Source organism: Telmatherina bonti, assembly GCF_933228915.1.
Source record: "Telmatherina bonti genome assembly, chromosome: 17".
NCBI classification, from domain to species: Eukaryota; Metazoa; Chordata; class Actinopteri; order Atheriniformes; family Telmatherinidae; genus Telmatherina; species Telmatherina bonti.
Genome location: NC_136615.1, coordinates 27037421 through 27057937, shown reverse-complemented (window position 1 = coordinate 27057937; position 20517 = coordinate 27037421). Strand labels below are relative to the sequence as shown.

Genomic DNA, 20517 nt, shown 5'->3' with positions numbered 1-20517 from the left:
AATATAAATCACAATTTAGCAGCTTCAACAAGCAGAGTCCAAAGTTTTAGGTCAGATAAGTGAACCAAAAGACAGCTGCAGCAATTACAAGCTCACTTTAAGCATAATTACCTGGGTTGAAAAGGACAATAGCTCGAAGGCACCCCAGTTCCGTCTTGTCCATCTGCATGTCCCTCATCTTTGACACCAGCTCTGTGAGGACTCTGCACAAAAAGAGGGAAAAAAGTTACAACTGTGTCTCATTCAGCTTAAATCTTGGCTACTGTTTAATTTCAGACAAGTTCCACAGAAGATGAGACTGCAGGAAACCACTTGAATCTAATTTCTGCTTTTTTTTCCCTTCTGTTTTTCCAAAAAAAAAAAAAGTTTCCTGCACATGTATTTAAAAACCAAACGCAAACGGGCAGAGCGCAACCCGGCAGAGTAATTATATTTAGTACGTGGTTTTCATAAAAGGAGAGCCGCAGAGTAAACACATGCTGCAATCTAACACCACACACTGTCTGTGAGTGACATCACTGGTGGGTGTGCCGGTACGAGGAGTCGCTCGAACTCCTCACCTCTCTCTGACTCGGTCACACCCTCTACCCGCCGATTGTTACTCCCCCACACACACTCCATTTCTTCCTGGCCTTCGCACTCTGATAGTAAAGTCAATTGTGGCTCTTAGCTCGGTCTAATTCAATTTGTTCTGAGGAGGAACAAGAGAGCTGCAAAAAAACGAAAGAGGAAGGAAAGAAAAGAGGAAAAGGACTAACTGTGTGAGTTAATCAGTCTCTTTGGTTGGATTGGGGGTGAAAGAGAGAAGAGAGTAGATAAGGAAGCGTAATCAGTTGCCTGTATCTTAATGCAGAGATGGCACATGTCTCATGGCTGGGAACGCTTATGAACGAGCGTGCAGGCGGCTGATCGGAGAGGCCGAGGAATAGCGGCTTTGTTGACGGCTTGCCATCAATCATTTCCAGTCAACAAGTCGAAACCACGACTTGGAAAGATTTCAGGTTCTGTTTAGTTTTAAACTCGCCTCAACCTGAAATTCATTTAGATTTTTTTTTTTTTGAAATCTTTATCAGTACTTAGATGCTTTAAATCTTGATCCTATAAGCCTGGCACGAGTTTCTTTTGGACGTTTCTCCACTTTTTCATGGCTGAAACATTCAAATGAAGTCATGTTTGGACAATTTCTGTTTCCCTGCAAACAACTCGGTCTGCTCTTCAGTCTGGCCCTTTTTACTACGAAGGCCTGATAAACGGATTGCTGCACTGATGGCTTCTCTTCCCTAAGAGCATATTCACTTTAGCTGTTTTTATCTCAAATCCGAGTCTATTTGCTCAGAAAGTCCGCTTTGTTTGGGGAAATGTGAATGCACCAAACAAACTCTGATTCGAATCAAAGAAAAAGTCACAAAAAATCTCTTCCTGCTTGTGGCATAGCATTGCATTGTGGGTAAATACATAACGATGGCGTTAAGGTTCCTCTGTCTCGCCTGTTGTTCGTACTGCGCCCATTGTTGCAGTGTATTTCTGCAGGATACTTGCATAAGAAAAAATTAAAAACCCAAAACATCCATAGTTTCATCTACATGTTTAACTCGCAGGAGGAGTGGAGGAAACAGTTTTCTTCTTCACATGGGACTTATCCTCTCTTTTGCTAAATACTAGCACAGCGCCCCCTTTGGTGAGAATGGGATATATCATTCCAATTGTTTTGCTCTTTTCACCAAAGTATATAAATTATGAGGCACAACTGCTTGTTTCATGAACAGTCTGAGGACTTTTAGTTTTCTTTTTTTTGTTTTACTTTCTGTGTTGGGACCGCAGCATCTTGATGTTGCATTCAGCCTGTCAGCGTGCTGCACCCGGACATCAATAACAGTTACTGGCGTGGTTCCTGCACACGCACCGACTTCACTGAGACTGAACTTTGTTGCATGGATTTTTTTACATTTTCTGAGCAGCTTAGAGTTTCTCTGAGACCCCAATGCACCCATGTGTACATATTTAATATAGTGGAGTCAATCAATTCCTGAACTGCTTAGCCCTCAGCGAGGCATCTTTGTGATTTCAAGTCAATACACTGGAAGAAACCTAAATGCCACATGCTGTCCAAAAAGAAATGAAAGTTATTTTCAGCGCACCTCTTCGAATTATTCATTTTTAGCTAAATAAATCCCATAGATTTCTTACTATGGATTAGAGAGTCTAAGAAATAACATAACAGCGACAGACATCTGCAATAAGATTAGCAAGTAAATGAATCTAAAAGAAAACAACACAAAGGTAGCCTAGAGTTTATTAATATGGTTAATAACCTGTCAAAGATGGCTCCGACTCCAGCACTATGGGCGCTGTTGCGGTGAACGTGCAGCCCCGTCGCCAGAAGAATCCCGTCTTTTACTGCTATCGAACGGTGTGAAAATGATGCAATGAGGAGTTCATTCCAACCTAAGGCAGAAAGAAGGAGGGGAATTATAAAGCAGCATGAAAATGAAGAAAAGGAGAAAAAAAATACCAGTAACAAAGTTCACACACTCAAAAAAAAAAAAAAGCTAAATTAAACTGACAACAAAATGCAGAATTTCAATGAATCAATTACGCTGCACCATAAAAACCCCGCAGCGTTCTCAAACACAAGCATCAGGTTATTACTAAGACATTTGAATCATGCTTTCTAAGCAGACAAGCGTGTAAAAGGGATGAACTGTGCCTGCCATCGCAATAAAGACAACAGGCTTGACGTGCCAAAGCAGGGGGCCTGACACCGGGAGCAGATGAAGACACAAGACGCCGCTGTGTGAGCGACAGGGCTCCTTTAACTGTTCTGCCTGGCAACACTCGCCTCCTCTCTCCACAGCTGAGTTGGCTATGAGAGGAGCTAGGATGCTTTTATCTGTGATACAGCAGAACTAAAGTGGTTATTTATAGAAAAAAAACCTGAGAGCTGAGAGGAGATGAGCTCTGCAGAATAATGTCTCCCACCACTTTGCTGAAGTATCTCCGTCATTGCATGTGCAAAAGACAAGGAATGATGGGAGATTTCTGTTATTCTCCCCCCCCCCCCCCCCCCCTGGAGGTAGATAGAGGCCATAGTGGTGTAATCTGGAACGACAGGCAGGGAACAAGGGCAATGTGTTGGGAGAACCCAAAAGACCTTCCTGCATGTGACATTATTGAATGTAGCAGAAGTGACAGATGATTCACTCTGTTCCATGTAGCTGCCTTGATGCTTAGCAGTTAGTTTGCTTTTTTAAACATTGCATTAAATAATCGTGCGTCTGCTTCTTCTCTTGGTCACATGACCAAGCAACCTATTCATAGTTATGACCGCATTAACCTATTCACATTCTGCTTTGCAAGGACTGCTCCACCTGGATACAGATGAGCAGCTAGCATTAGCAGCAATAGATGGTTAAGATGCTAAAACATGTCAGTTTTTCTTGTTTTTTCTGAATGTTATGACAATAACAGCATGTACAATTACTTATTTAGTCTTTAACAAAAAAGAAAAGTCATACAACAATGAAACAGTGATATATATATATATATATAGTTATCTTGGTTATTACTGGCCTGATATAAGAGCATTGTTAGCCTGTTTAGCTAGCACATTAGCTTAAATGAATAAAATGACACTCTAAACAAAAGAACACTTTTAAGGTTTGTTGCTAATTTGTCTATTTTCTCTTTATTCACTGTGTGTTTTACGGACTGCATCTAAGGCAGGGCATGTTTCTTGGCATAATAGAACATGAAACATGCGATATTACTTTTTCAAATACAAAATGTGGTGAAGACAGATTTTTTTTACGTATTGAAAGACTTTCTAAAGCTATTCTTTCCATGTTGGCTCCCTATTGTGATGTTCTCTGTGAAGATGAGCCACAATGCTTCCAAAAATATAAAGGTCCAGACTCTGGGGAGGATTCATCACTCAGTAAAACCTGTTGACATTCATTTTCAGGCTGGTTCTTGTGTCATTTGGCATATCTCACAACCCTCCTCCCCCTCCCCATTGACTTCTTTATAGCAATTCTTCCATAGAGACAATTTCTAAAAAAGTGTCTCTAAACAGTAGATGGATTAACTGAAGGGTCAGATGCGTTTCGGGTCCTGTTTCAGCTGTAAATAATCTTTTAGGCCTGCCAATTCTTTCATTCTTTAGGTCTGCAGCACATCAAGCTGAGATATGTTAAAATCTCTTTGGGAATTTGTGCAGAAATGCTAAATTATCTGTCAAACTGCGCTATATTTGGTATTTTTACACAGGCAACCTAAGAAATGAGGTGAATGCAACAGATTGCTGGTAATAAAGAGCATACAGATAGAACAGAATTACGTGTCAACACTGGTTCAATCCTTTCAGATAGGAGTTCTTCTTATATTTGAAAGATTCATGGGTCAACATTATGGGAAATAACAGCCAACATATAATCTAAACCTTTGAAAGACCCCAAGAAAGCCTGTAGAACTATTACTGAAGACTTTTTTTTTTTTAAACAATGGAAAACGCTGGTTGATTTTAAATAAAATATTAAGAAAACAGGTTTAGCTAAAGATTTTTAAACTGTATTAAACCATAAAGAAACTGTTAACAAAACAAAGATTAATTCATAAATAACCCTCATCTCTGCTTTCTAAGAACTTTGTGAATGGCGTTGACAGACCTGCTCGCAACAGGATGACCTGGTCGTCTAACGGCAACTCAGAGAAGTGGGGGATCCTCTTGGCCCACTCCACCAGGGTAAAGAGCTGCTTGTCAGCTGCTTGACAGATATTTGTCACTGGGTCGTTGGGCTGCGGAGGGAAACCGACACAAAAAAACAGGTAAAATTATAGCTGTTATAATTTTGGTTTTGGCTGATTGCCTGATCCAGGGATACCTCTGAGCCGCCAATCACGGGGCTTTCACACACACACACACACACACACACACACACACACACACACACACACACACACACACACACACACACACACATACACACACACATTGACACCAACACGAGTGCTATGCTGTGAAAGATATCCTCCAAAGAGGAAGGCAAGTATGAAGACATAACAAACAGTGATTCTGTCCCAGCTTGTGGAGGAAATACCTGCAGAGAGCTGCCGGTGAACAAACAACTTTTGCTGAGCGGACCCTTTCTTTGGGGACCTTTTAGCCAAAACACTCTTGGACAGCTATTGGAGCTCAAGAGGCCCTCGAGAGGCTCTACTGACACTTTGTTCTGCTGAACAAGCAGCAAGGAGCTGAAAAGGGACTTTATTAGCACACCAGGCAGAGGGTCTGTAAAAAGTTCACCCTATGTGGGTAACCATAATTAATGTTTTAGCATGTCATTGCTTATAATTAAGATTCTCAGGAGTCAGGACCAGGCTGGTTAACAGACATTACATTAGTGTTCATTTAGCGTGAATAGGAACATTGACAAGTTCCTCAGAGAAATATAAAGACCCACATGAATCAGGGAGAAAGCTACAATGATTTATTGATTTGACTTCATTTGATCTGTGTAAGCCATGAAGAGACATGAATATAGAAGGAGCTAAAAAGACGAGAAAGGGAATTCTTGTGGCTCTGAGACTGTGGAAAGTGCTTTTAAAAAGCCTCTTGTCTCTGCATCTTAAATGGCACAGGTGGAATCTCAGCTGTAGTGACATACATTCACGATGCTGCTCCGTGATCAAATGTTAAAATGTCTGCAAGAGCAATGCTAAAAGTTTGTCCAAAAAAAAAAAGAAAAAAGAACAGAATATTTAATTTTTATTGAGATGCATTCATTTATTATTCTTCTGCTTGTCCTACACAATAAATCACTTGTTTGGGGATCTCAACATGCACAATAACTCCTGAAATTATGCAAATCCCTCCAAGAAAAGGCCTAAATTTGCCAAGGTGGATGAAAAATCCTTCTGGAGTCGTTGGTTATAACAAACAAGAAGTTTGCCATTTTGGTTCAAAGTGGCTCAAAGGCCACATTTAGGTGATTTTTAGATGTTACATTTGAACATTTCTTCCTTGAGAATCTGTCATGTTTTCTGAAACTACAACAGTGCAGCCTTGATCCATGTTTCAGGAAGGTTTTCCTCATATCTATCTGCACGATCCATTCTGTGGCTGCTGCTAGATTCTTCCTCATCCTGTACTATTGGTGTGCCACAAGGCTGTGTATTGTGCAGGTAATGTTCATAAATATATTCCATTTAAACTTTATGATGACTTAAAGGTGCAGACCCTGGTCAGGTGCTTAGATTCTGACAGATATTGGATGGCTGACAACAAAAACTCAAGTTTTCAGGTTGTTGTGTGTATTCTCATGTCACCCTGTTCCAAAGTCAGATGGACTGTCTCCACATCTTCAATGGTGTGTTTTTATATAAATTTCAGTCATCTCTGAAAAAATCTTTACTTGTTTTTTCCGCCACACTCGTTTATTTGGACCACCAACCTGGTTGCATTTATATCTGGTACTTTGGACTGCGCAGAAACATTAGATATAAAGATATTCCATGCATTTGTATGGTCGTCAGGCGTCTTTAGTAGTGGTTTTATAACATGATGCTGTGGTTATAAAAGTTTGGAAACGACCGTAAGACGACACGCACAGTTTCAATTCTGACACAAAAGAAACAAAAGCAGTGTTTGCACCAATGCAAAGGCAAGGACCGCGTATCCTGAACTGTCCTGTTGCATTAGATTCAGAGGTATCATTCTTCCACCCAGAGGGAGGAGATGTGGAATACTAATGCAACACATGCAGATGGTTTCAGACGTGACTCAATGGATAGGAGCGGGAGGGGAAATCCACAACAATACCGTCAATCTTTACTGTCATCCCAAGAGTACAACCCTTGATATGCATATGTGTAAACAAGGACTCTTATGCACGCACTTTTCTGCATAAAATCAAATCAAGTAAACACCCTTAAATGAAGTATCCCTGAGTGAAGTGACGCTAACAAAAACAGTCTGTAACTTCTCCCTGACTTTCCATTCCAAATCCCACAGATCGATGCTAAAAGCTCAAATACGGCTCTCAGGAGGAGACAAGTTCAGGTTGAAGGAGAGAAGAGAACTGCATTCACCTTCTCTGTTCAGAATAATTCCAGCCAAACACTATCCCAAACCTCTCCTTCAAGCCAACTCCCTGTAGTGTAACTCTCAGTGACTGCAGCTGAAATATATCTAAAATTTGCAACAGACAAAAGCTATGCTGTTTTGGAAACAAAAATTTACCCCCCCCCCCCCCCCCCCCCCCCCCTCAACCCTGTCGTTCAGGGGCAGCGAGACAACAGGCATCTTATGAATATTTCAGCATCTGATCTCTGTGGGAGGCGGTGGACAGCTCGGCGCGACACTTTTCCTGAGCCGGGTTTTTCTTCGAAACACAAACAGGTTTTGGCTAATTCATTCTGAATGGCGGACTGGGCGAAAAAAACAAAAAACAAAAGGGGGCTCCACTGAGTTACCCCCCCCCCCCCCCCCCCCCTCATAAGAATACAAGTCCCTGGGTTCTCGTTAAACATGGCAAGCCTCATGAATGTTGTATGGCTATCTTAGCCGTGTTTACACTGACCTGGTTTCATTTCTTCTGCTGGTGGAGATGACGGGGGACAGGAACTTACACTTTCCTCAGACAGTCGTCCAGCATCACATTACTGTACTTACTGTTCAGGATGCTGAGGGTGCTGTCACGGAAGCAATGACCTCCATGTGGTAAAGAGGAAATCTAAATTAGCAGACGAATAAGAGGCAGAATTTTTTGGTCCAAAATAGAAATAAAACTAACTTAAAACTAAATTGTCTTCATTCCGAGGCAACTCTAAGGATTTAAAGGACAAGCGGGCTCCACCGTCATCATCCCAGCTACTTAGAGAAATGCCAGGCTTGCATACTGTCCTATGAAATTTTCATCGCTTCAGGAGCGGAGACGAAAAGATTTGCCTTTCAATTTTTCATCATTCTGCTTGAACCAGACATTACTAGCGTGACAACACAGAGAAAATTGGGTTCTCACACAGATCTGCATGAAAATGATTTGCTCAATGGTGTCCCATTTCCTTTATTTCAAGACTGAAGAGAGAACCCTCAAAGTGGGGATGACTCATCAGCTAATTACCGCTAAAAACAACGCTTCCTGCCTCAAGTTAAAGGAAAAGGCGGGAACCTTTTTATTAACCTTTAAATAAATAAATTTAGATGCAGCAACGCGGTCGCACAGAAATAACGGCAAAAATAGAGCAGAGACGTATTAAAACACCCTCAGGACCGGTGAATGATGGGATCCCCCTCCTCTCTCCACCGCATCCTGAAGAGAAGACCCTCTCCTCTTTGACTGAAGGGATGTTACTAACGCCTGTTTAACTCCTGTTCTAGGTCACCATGAGATAAACACACTTTCATTCAGCTGGGCCAGACCCCGGCCATTAGACAGTGGCAGTGGCCTATTCATGGTGTACACTCCTGACCTGGACCCTGTGATTAATTATAGCATGGGGCAGCGCCTCTCAATGGAGGCCTGGCAGGAGGGGGGGTTGTATTCAGAGAGAAGGGGAGTCCTTGTGGTCCGGCAGCCTGAATGCCAACACTCTGGCAAAATTTCAGGCTCTACTTTAGTTAAAGGGTCAGCACCCTTTAAAAAAAAAGAAAGAGAGAACAAGCCACCTGTTTGGACATCCCAAACATGAGCAGAGACATTCGTTAGCTCATGTACTAAAAGATTCAGCAGAAAATACTGTAAATACGATCCAAAACTATGTTTTTGGCTCCTAGATTGAATTTCCACTGCGGGCTGCATGCAGGATCCTCACATGATCACATCATCCCAGTTGGATTCCATTTAAAGTGGATGGAAATAAAACAATTCTCCGGACTTGCTATGTCGAAGGTTTCAGTTTTTGTTCTTTTGAAGCCTTTTCGGAGCACTTTCTCTGTGCTCCTGTTGTGATGTTGTGATGTTTGGAGCATCCCCATCCAGGAGCTCTTTAGTGTGCAGATCAATCTGTACTTCTCCTCTATATTACTTATCAGATCCAGCACCCAGCGCTGTGGACTTACTTGAATATGTGTATTGCTTCTGGCTCTTTTTTTCCAATCAAGTGTCAAGGGACCCAGCTTGAGCCCAAACGCAGTTGTGCATTAAAGCGTCAGAACTGCCAGTTGCTTCCAAGTCAATCCCAGCTCCTTTCCCCTGATGTTTTCCCCTCTTCTCCTCTAAAATAGTTCCCTTAACAGTTCTCACAGTTCTACCTTTACTTCACAGGACACTTCCCCCCCCCCGAAGAAGACCTCCCCTTTCCCTCCTGCAGAATTCCAGAGAAAGCAGCGGCTTTGTGAGATGCTTTCAGGAACAGTCTGTCTGTTGCATTATTCATCACTCTCAGTCTCCTCTGTGTCAAAGGCAGCCCAGCTGATGCTGGGAATAGAGACCAAAGCTTACAGCTGAGTTGAGAAGGTGAACAGCTCAAAGGCTGATCCAGACAACAAGCAGCGTGTCGACCAGCAAATGATAAATAACCATTTTCTAAATACACAAGCAAACATTTTATGGTGATGGTCCATTTGCAGAGAAAGCTGTTTTGACTGTGATATTACTCTTCTTGGAGTTCATGGTTTAATGTGAATATGAGACACAATAACTACCAACAGATGGAAACATTACAAAAAAACAGCTGGTGGACAAAAATCCAGGAAGATTTCGGAGAGAAGAAAATGCTAAAAAATAAATAAATAAGTGAGAAACTTGTGTCTCTAAAGTCTTGTTGCAGCGAAGCTGGAAAAAATAAAACATTTACTGCACATCAGAATGAACTAATAAGAGCCCAGCCTGACATATATGACACATACAGTTTCTGAGACTTTTGGCATCACTTCATGGTGCAAACTTGCAGATTTTTGTCTTCTGCTTCTTGATGGCCACCAGAAAGCAGAAGATTACACAGTAAAAACTATCACATGGTAACAAATGGTAAAAATCCCTAAAAAAGGGACAAATAAAGAATTCATTAAAAAATAAGACTTATTTGATCATTTTTTCATGGGTTTGGTCTTTATGGAATAATTCAGCGTTCTAGACCAGGGGTACCCAAACTTTTTGCCTCCAAGGGCCAAACTGAAAATGAGCCAGTGAGCCTCGGGCCAAACACTGCAGCTTTAAGGATGAAACACAAGTAAATGTAGAAAGTTATTATCATTATTCAATACAGTGTTTTTTTCCAATCAGGGGAAAAAATTGTAACATAAAAAAATAATATGGCAAGAGAATGATAAAGCCATAGTTGGAGGGGGAAGAAACAATAATTACAGCCACTAAACTGCTACTAAGTGCAAGATGTCCACAACACAAACAGTGCATGCTGCAAAAGGCATGGTGCGGATACTTAGTGGGACACATGAAGCTGATCTTTGGACATTACCAGTGTCTCCACGTTGGGTTGCACCTGGCTCACTGACAAGGTGAGTATGTCATTGAGGTGTGAGTCAGTCAGGGTCCCTTTGAGTCTGGACTTATTGAGGTTTCATGACACTGACAGTATTAGCTCTGTAGAGTTATATTATAAACTACAACGAGTGGGCCAAAAACAAAGTGGGGCCCTTGGGCCCCCACTCTGGGCCCCCCTGTTCTAGACAAGTGCTTTCTAATGACCGTACAAGCAAAAAAATTAAATTTGCAGTGTTGTTTTCATCACCACAATAATACATATTAAAGATATGCTCTATATGAATTATTCACATTTAGTGGTAAAGATGGACACAGACATGACGTCATTGGCCAAAATTCTACCTGACAAAGGACATGTTTTCATCCATGAGTGGATCCAGTGGTTTGTGCTACAGGTAACTACATTCAGAGGTGAAGGTCCACCTTCGCTCTACCTTTTATTTTCCTAATCATGGCACTTTTCTTCCTTGAGCCTGTGTTAGGGGGGAGTGAACATAGAATGTGCAGACATAGAGTTGGGGACAGGAAAACTATACAGCAAGATCTGGGATCATGTGCAAGGCTGCAATCAAGAAAAAAAAATGGAAGCGCATTTGACAGATTTATGGTGGGTGTCTAACTGTAGGGGCCGCTTCACTGTCAGCTATCAGATGCTAATATTTCAGATGGATAAATCAGCAAAAATGCACATTAGTAACTTTTGTTCAATGTTAGGATGTAAGTATGTGGGAAAACATGTCTTTCTTTAACAGCCTGGGGTAAATCTGAGTTCTCTGTCTGCTGCTGTGAGCATGCACATGAAGTGATGACTCGTTTCAGAAAAACAACACTCACCGAGTTGGATGGCACGCCGAGGTTACCCTCGATGTAGGTCTCGGTTTTGGGTTCCACCGCCTGCTCAGCTTCCAGGATCTTCTCCACGGGCATGTCCTCGTTGGCGCAGCTGGTGGACTCCACCTCATTCTCGTTTTTCTCCTTGGCTCGCTGGCGCTCCTCCTGAACGGCTGCATGTAACAAAACTGGTTCTGGTCACTATAGCTGTTCGACAGCATGGCAAGTTTAAAACCAATCCATCCATCCCCCCCCAAAAAAAGAATTGTGGTTTAATTTTACTTTGTTTTTCTCTCGAGCTACTAGTTAATGCTGGTTAAATTTGATTATTTCTGTTAAACCTCCCAAGTAAACATTCATCAGGAGCCTGTGCTTGCTTGTGTGAGTGTTTTATTAAGTTTAATCATTGTAAATAGTTTTACCAGCGAGGATGGAGCAATGAAAGGCATTTAAATGTCCGAGGACTTCTTCTAGTCCTATTATAAAAATTGGGCTTTTCATGTCCCTCTCAATGACAAACAGATTTGTCTTATACACGAAGCATTCATCGATATGTGAACAATGGATGGCCTTACGCGCACTCCTGGCACCATGAATGGAGTCCAGTAAAAAAAAGAAAGAAAAACCCAGCACAAATCGATGTGGACTTTTGTCGTGCACAGAAACAGATTTCAGCAGATTCCGTCGTCCCATTGGCTCAAACGGACTAAACAGGAAACTGTGGTCTGTGCAGACACAGACTCATGTCTGAGGAGGGAGAAACCGCATGCCCCCCCCTCCAGCACAAAAGATTCATGTGTGTTTTGTCCTTTTAAACCAGGCTATAATTCGATCCTCTCAAAACGCCGGGGAAAAAAGAAAAATAAAACATCGGTGTGTTTTGTTTTTTTCCTTCGTTCCAAGCTTGGATAAATAAAACATTTTGAACAAATTTTATTTGATAAAAGTTTTTTTTAATTTAGAATTTTAATTTAGAAATTTAAGGCCTTGCCGCTCCCCCACTCTCTCTCTCTCACACACACACACACACACACACACACACACACACACACACACACACACACACACACACACACACACACATAAACAAAGAGTAGGCAGGACTACCTGTCTTCTTAGCTTTTCCCTACTCTGGTTTCCATTTCATGTCCTGAACTGGAGAAGCTTTGGTTCTCGTTGTGAGGGAAGAGGGAAGCAGAGGTTGTTAGAGGAGAAGGAGAAAGGGGCCCCTACTTTAGAGGAACTGCTGTCTGGCAGTGGAGGTCAGCCCAAGGGTAGAATACTTGTGTTGGAGTCACGGAGAGGTGAGGAGGGCTGAAATCATGTTAGCTTTATTCTTTCCTTCACCTCCTCCTTCTCTCCTGTCCTGACCGGGAGAGCATAAATTCATTTAATCCTGTTTTTCTGTGGATTCGCTTAGGCTTTTGGGCTACTGCTGCCTTGTTCTCTAACCGCAGCCCTCGGGGTGCAGGGGAGGCTTAGGCGGCACACAGAGTGAGGCAAGAGGCAGTAAATGATAATATCCTTGAAAGGAGTAAAGAGCCCAACAATGACATAAATAAAAAAACCAAGGGGTGGTGGAGGACAGGAGGCCAAGCAAAGGTCAAGCGAAATGTGGATCAGACAGCACAGACCCTCGACTGGATGTCACACATAATCTATGCGCTCTCCATTCTAAATAACTGTGGTACCATAATGGAGTGAAGCATTGATTGATACGTTCAACGTGCGAAAGAATGCTTAAGAGCACTGCTGAGAGCACTAATATTTTTAACACCTACATGGAGTGTTAAAACTCACACCTCTCGGCTTGTTTTTCTTCCCCTCACATAACAAAAACTCTTCCTATTCTTAAGCATACTGCAGTCACGCTCCAAGGCCGATTTACTGCCCGGCTCCGCGGCGAGTCGCTAACATCGCTTACCGACTCGGCGTCTAATCAGAGTCACGCTTTAATCCTGAAGAGGGCAACAAGCGTCATTAAGCAATTCCTGCATACTCCAGTCATCCAGTCGGCCTCCTCCATTCACAAAATGTGACATAGTCAGGTGAAGAAAAAAAAGAAAAAAAAAGAAAGGAAAATCACCATAGCAACAAGTGGTGCCAGCTGTTTCCAGTTGTGTTCTGTTAAGTTTCCGGTAGAAGGACAAAGAAATGGTGGAAATCTAGGCGTGGAAACGGGATGGTCATTAGGAGGCATGGAAACAGCAGATAAAAGACACCATCAGCTCAGAAGTGATGAGTCACTCCACACTAATGAAGCAAGGTGGATGCGGATGTTGCCCATGTTGTAGGAGACGCATCAAAATAAGCTGTCTGGCTCCAGCAAAAAGTCTTTTTAGTCACGTTTTCAGAATGATATACGAGTTAAAAGCAGAATAAGTAAGATTATTAATCATACTTTGAGAATAAATGTCTCTTATTTCTTACTTGGTTATGAAATTCTAAATTAACATGGATATTAAGCCAAATAAAATATATTAAGCCAAATAAAAGCCACACTGTTGGAGACACACTGTTTATCTTTCACACTGAATCTTAGCTAGGAAAGTTTGTTTTAAGACCTCCCAGTACCAGTTCATAAGCTTTGAAAATGATGGCTTTATTAATGTAAAAAAAAACAAAAAAAGAGAAAAAAATGTAAGCTTTAGACAAGCGAGAAATATCTTGAAGGAGGAGGTGAAACCTTCATTCCAAGTCCTTTATTAAGTTAGACAACCTCATATCCACCCTGACAATACTCTTCCTGTTTAATATCATATTCGTTTTAAAATCCTGGGTCCTAGTTACATGGAGGACTTAGTTAAGCCCTACAGTCTGGCTCGAAGTCTAAGGTCGACCGAGAAACACCTGTTGATGGTCCCACGAACCCGTTTTAAAACCTGGGTAGACCGTTCTTTTAAAGCTGTCACTCCCCGTCGTTGGAATGAGCTTCCCCAGGATCTGCGCTCTCTGGATTCAGTAAATGCTTTTAAAAAACTCTTAAAAACATATTTGTTCAGGCAAGAATTTTAGCTCCAAAAGCCTGGGGGACACTGCTGTGTATTTATACTGTTTTTATTTATTTTTTTTTTTTTCCCCACACTTTGCAGTTTTTTTTATGTTTTATTGTTGTGAAGCACTTTGTGACCTTGTTTCTATGAAAAGTGCTATATAAATAAAGTTTATTTTATCTTATCTTAAAGTGTTACTTCTTTCTCACTTTGAGGGAAAATGTCTAAATAAGACCAAGAAAATTGTTATGAATCCTATAATTGCTATTAATGTTTTTTTTTTCCTGTAAATGAAATCAGTAATAAAGGTTAGATAGAGAGATTGATACAAAAATTTTCAAAGCACTCAAAGTACTTTCCAATAAATCCAATATTCATTTCTGCATGTTGCAGTGATGGTCAGCTACCAGACTCAGCCTGCCTCCAGAGCTGTGGGGGCAGTGGACGCAGCACACACTCCAACAGTCTCTCAGACAGCCACCGAACATACACACACCTGAATGGAGGCAAGTAACGTGTCTCACCAGAGGGCATAATGGCTCCAGTTACATGATGTTTTTTAATTCGGAATTAATCATTCATAATTAAATCATTCAGAATTAACGTATTCTCCTACAAGTTTCCATGAAAATAACAATTTTGAACGAAGGTTTACAGGAAACACCTCCTCACTTAATTCCGGGTTCTGCCAGAGGTTTTCTTCCTGTTAAAAGGGAGTTTTTTCCTTCCCACTGTCGCCTCGTGCAGCTCAGGATGGGGGATTGGATCGATGCAATCAGTTGGTTTCTATTATAGGCTAAGTATGAATTGACTTGAAATGATGTGTGTGTGAAGTGCCCTGTGACAACATTGTTGTGAAGTGACGCTGTACAAATAAAGCTCAATGGAATTGAACTGAAATTGAATTAAAATGAGAATAAACCAGCCACTTACATGGGAATTATATTGGGATGATAACCCGGAAGATGGTTCGTTAGGACAACCTTTAGTAAAAATTAAGTTTAATTCTGAATAGAAATTTGCATTAAGAATGAAGTGTTGACATGGTCGTTTTTCATCAGTTTAAAGTGGAATTAACTTTTATTGGGAATTGAACAGGAATTAAAACTCCCATGTAAACGTAGCAATTGAGAAAGATGAAGCGGGAGTCAAACCGGTGACCTTCTGGTTTCTGGACAACCTGCTGAAACATTTTAAGCACTGGGTGGTTTTGAACTATTCTTTCTAAATAACGGACTTGGAATGAGTGTTGCACCACCTGTTTAAGGAGGTTTCTCACTTGTCTAAAGTCTAAAGATTTTTTTTTCAGGAAATCTTAATTATTTCACCACCCCAGCAGATTATTTCTTTTTGTTTTTCATATATAAAGAAAGCTCATTTTAGGTTGTGTACTACCAAAGGGGATGATGAATCATGAACAGGGTCTGATTAAATCCATCTATCCATCCATCACCTGTTTAATTAATAGACATCTGACTCATCAAATTTATTTTTAAGGGTTTTGTGCGAGCTCCTGTCCCTTTAAAAGCAGTTAATATGGAGAATTAACCATCCAGCCTACAAAGAAGTGCTTTAAATCTGCTCCCTACATAGCGGTGGATTGGTTTGCAAAAAGATGGAATTGTATGGAACAATGTAAGAAAATGATTAGTTTACTGTTGTCCACCTCAGTGAAAGTTTTCCTACGGAGTTAACGTAAGTTATTACTTTCAGTTTTAAATGAATAAAAACCCACAAAAACCAAACGGATTAAAAGCAAAAACTTCAAACTGACAAGTCAGATGAGCTCATGCACATGAGGTTTGGGTGTCGACCAACACACAGAAGAGTGTACAACTTCCATACATTATTCATGTGAATGTGGCTTTAGGGAAAGTCGACACCATACTTTTTTGGTTGCTTACAGACCATGAATTCTAACAAGTCTCTCTACTGTATGATAAAACAACATTTTACCTTATTAGTTTCATGTTATAAAACATCATTGTTCATGTAGTGACCATTAAAATAATTTTTATATGACTGTTATAAATAAATACATCACCTAATGCAGTGTTTTCCAACCACTGTGGACTACGCGAGAGATTATCAGGTGTGCCCTGAGAAATGACCTAATTTCACCTAATTGGTCTAAAAAAGCAGGCTGCACGGTGGCACAGTGGTTAGCAGTGTGGCCTCACAGCAAGAAGGTCACTGGTTCAATCCTTGGCTGGTTTGGTCAGTGGCCTTTCTGTGTGGCGTTTGCATGTTCTCCCTGTGTATGCGTGGGTTCTCTCTGGGTACTCCGGCTTCCTCCCACCATCCAAAGACATGCATGATAGGTTAATTGGTCACTCTAAAATTGCCCCTAGGAGTGAGTGTGAGTGTGGTTGTTCATCTCTCTCTGTGTGGCCCTGCAATGGACTGGCAAGCTGTCCAGGGTGTACCCTGCCTGTCGCCCAAAGCCAGCTGGGATAGGCTCCAGCTTCCCCACAACCCTGAATTGGAATAAGCAGTTCAGAGAATGAATGAATGGTCTAAAAAGCAGCTCTGTGTTCATCCAAACAGGCCCCAGTGAAAGATAATAAAATTCCTTCTTCTTGTGTTTATCTGATTTTTATTAAATAAGCTTTGGCGAGATGGACTTTATATTAATAATAGGGATTTTAAAAAATGAAAACAAAAAAAAAAAGAAACATTTTGATTGTTGGGGTGCCTTGTGATTTTTCAGTGAAAAAAGTGTGCCTTACCTCAAAAAAAGGTTGAAAAACGCTGACCTAATGCACTCGGATGCATTATAATTTGTTCATTTGCTGAAAAAAACAATTTGATTTTTCTTCTTATTTTTCCTTCTTCAGTTCTCCACTGGATTTGAAAGTTTTTTTCAATCAAACAAAGCGAAATGTGACAAATCAATGATACCTGGGACTGCATGGAAGTACATGATGTAGCTGTTGTCCAAAACATGACTTCACGCCTTCCACAGAGTAGATTGTTTAGTCTGAAGCCGTTACTGAAAACGTGCTTAATGGTTATATCTGTAGTTTTCTTTGTTGGCTTTCAATATTTGCTTTTAAATGACAAACGTGTAGAAACCCCAGAACCTAACCATGTAAGCTATTCCACACAACTCCAAGACTGCATTCAGAGTTTCATATGATTAGCTGCTTGTATAACCCCTCTGTTCAAACACCCGTGTTGGTTTCTTGATGCCGCAACAGCTGTGAAAAATACATCCCAAAAAGTGGAGTTTGGAGAAGAATATTTTTGTTATAGCTGCAGGGGATTCTTTAAAAATGTATGTGTGCAAGTCAGAAGGAGCTTTATCCAACCATGTAGGAAAACATGCACCTTTTAAGCCATGCTTCACTTTTCACACACCTAATTAAATTAAATTAAATAAAATTAAATTAAATTAAATTAAATTAATTTAAATTAAAATAAATTAAATTAAATTTATAAACAAGGATCCAGCTCTTAAATGATCTAATTGATAATCATCATCATTAATTCATTTATATATTAGGCCTTATATCTTTCCTTAAAGTACATGTAGGTACTGAGGTTTCCTGTGCTCTCTGTGATAATCTAAAATATACCTACTGACTGCTCCGCTGCTGCTGATATCCTGAAATAGAGGCTGTATATCGGTTTAAATGTGTGCTCAAGTGGATTAGTACAGATTTTAGGATATGGGTAAGTGGGACTTGATCCTCAACGGTATGTGCTGTACCTTCTCTCTTCATGCCCATGGCTAAGCACTTCTGGTAGCGGCAGTACTGACAGCGGTTCCTCTGGCGTTTATCGATGACGCAGTCTTTGTTGTCGCGACAGGTGTAGGTCAGGTCCTTGCGCACGGTCCTTTTGAAGAAACCTTTGCAGCCTTCGCAGCTGTATACCCCATAGTGTTTACCTGCAGAGGAAAAAAGAAACAGATCGTCCATGAGATGTTACCTGGTCTGCATTCCCAACGTTGGTAGCATTGTCTGCAACCCTGCGACCACAAGAGCACCGACGGAGAGAATGGAATGCATTGTAACTTCATTAGCAGGTATTCCCACTGAGATCACGGTATCATTTATAATCCTAATGCGCAGCCATACAAACAGCATAAAGGAAGCAGCGTTAGAAGGAACAAAAGGGCAATTATGATCAGAGGCCTGTTAAAGTGAACAGACTGTGTTTGGAGTTTACATCGCTGGGGTGAAAGAAAAAGAAAAGAAGAGGACTCTAATGAAGACGAGCTGTAGGGGGACCCTCGTTCTCATGTCTGCTCCTCTTAATAGCTCCCTTTTTTTTGTTATTTATGACGGATGGAGCCCATTTGCATTCTCCAGTGTTGCTCAAACCATTTCTTTGTTCGCTCACTGCTGGTCGGACCACCAGAGAAGATAAATAAAGCCTCTAAGCGCAGCTAAATGAAGCATGACTTGCTATTAAACACTGTTTTGACTTTCTCCCCTGGGTGCACGTAGCAGCGATGACGCAGGACAGTAAAACTGTCCCATGAATTCAATATCCAACTTCAGCCTGAGGTTATAAGTTTTTTCACAGCTTATCTGCAGAAAAACATCTAAACACAGACTTTTTTGTTTCGCCAAGTGAAAAAAAAACAAAAAACAAACAAGTCTCCATTTTTCTGTGGAAACTGGAGCATCCAATAACCAAAGCGTTTAGATGTGTGAGGGGTGTTTCAGCACCCATTCTCACTGATGTCATCCTATTCTTATTTTTTTACTGTTTACGTGTCCAAGAGGTCCATTTAATTTTGAAAAAACTTCTAATTTGAATTTAATTTGTTATTATTATTGACAGTTGTTATTATTGACGCATCTAGAGCCAAATAAAATACACCTTCCGTCCAGTTTCGTGTGTGTGTGTGTGTGTGAGTTCTCGCTGGGAAATAATAATATTTAATATTTTATTTATGTTGAATTGCTTGGTGTTTGAGCTTTCTGTGGCTCATCATGCAGACTTAACTCTAAAAGCAAAACAAATGACAATTAAAATGTAAAATACTACAACTAAAAGTAAAATAATTACAAACTTCAGCAGAGATTTAAAAGCAGATACTGACTAGTTGTGTTTAGCACAAACAGCTGCCAAGGCCCATAAGATGGATCTTAAAAGTCTAAAGTGTCCAAACAGATAATGATTAGTCCCTGCAAATAAATCAGCATCATCAAGATCCCCCCCTCCCCCGCTGTAGGGCAGCATCTGCCAGCTTGCAGTAACAGTGAATATAAACCATCTTGGAAGCAGGACTGGGATGGACAATAGCTGGAAACACTGACTGCACGGTTCAAAATCCGCTCAACGTGACTGAAAGTGTTTGTGTACTTCATTTATCATGAAAATAACAAAATGCTTTGTCATAAAAATCTGACAAAAATATTAATTTTTTTATTGTATCGCTTTGTTTAATGAGCAACACAACAGATGAAAACCTAAACTTTTCTTTTTTATGTGTCTGCAGTCACACATTCGTACGAGTTCTCCAGGATAGTCTTAGGGTTTGTCTTACCTAGTAGCAAATAATGGAGGAGAAAATTATTGTGATTATAATAATTTAAGATAAAAAAAAGTGCATGACTAGGACTTAAACACACATTAGTGTTAAACTGTAAATGAGACCATTGTTCCTACAGTGTTGTGAAGGAACCTGTCCAGTTTGAGTGAATATTAACTTTCACATTTAACATGACTGAGGCTTGTAAAGTAGATGAAGCTTTTGGGTTTTTTTTGGTGGGTGTTTGTCGCATTGTTGTCTGACCTCTAGGAGTGTCCTCATTTCCCACTTGTTCATAATCTTTCCTTTTTTTTTTTTTTTTTAATGACTTAATAACGTCTCTCAGCTTGATGTGCAAAACAACCTGAAAGAAGCTGTAAAGTCATTTTCACATGGCTGCATCATCACAGTGACGCTGTTATAAAACTTTGCAGAATACATCTTTATCTGAGGCTAATTTGGTAGTATGCATTTGTATTTGCTTCCAGTTCTGACTTTGCAGACTTCTTCCCAGTCAGGACACACACACACACACGACATGAGGGATGGGTGTGGATGGTTTCTTCCAGACGGCACTTCTCTATTCCAGTAGAAGCAGATTTGAGGTTTGGTTTTCTCCCAGAATATGATCTTTTCCCTCAAGATTTTTGCTTCTTTCATGCACTTTTATGCTGCTGGAGTGGCTTTTTTTTTTTTTTTTTTTAAGCCTTTTAGTGTAGATTTGTAAAAAGAGATTCCACCGATCCTTTCAGGAAGGTCTCCC

General features: G+C 40.6%; 1 protein-coding gene across 2 annotated transcripts in view; it reads right to left on the bottom strand.

The window, feature by feature from the left end:
• Positions 1 to 20517, bottom strand: part of rxraa (retinoid X receptor, alpha a) — a gene marked incomplete at both ends in the record, with an annotated part of 109950 nt that overhangs the window by 2852 nt on the left and 86581 nt on the right. For both annotated transcript variants that reach the window (XM_079256912.1, XM_079256913.1), the window contains 5 exons: positions 112 to 203; positions 2313 to 2445; positions 4665 to 4794; positions 11277 to 11446; positions 17979 to 18158. In XM_079256912.1, coding sequence (XP_079113038.1) covers positions 112 to 203; positions 2313 to 2445; positions 4665 to 4794; positions 11277 to 11446; positions 17979 to 18158 — 705 coding nt within the window. The remainder of the gene's footprint in view (positions 1 to 111; positions 204 to 2312; positions 2446 to 4664; positions 4795 to 11276; positions 11447 to 17978; positions 18159 to 20517) is intronic.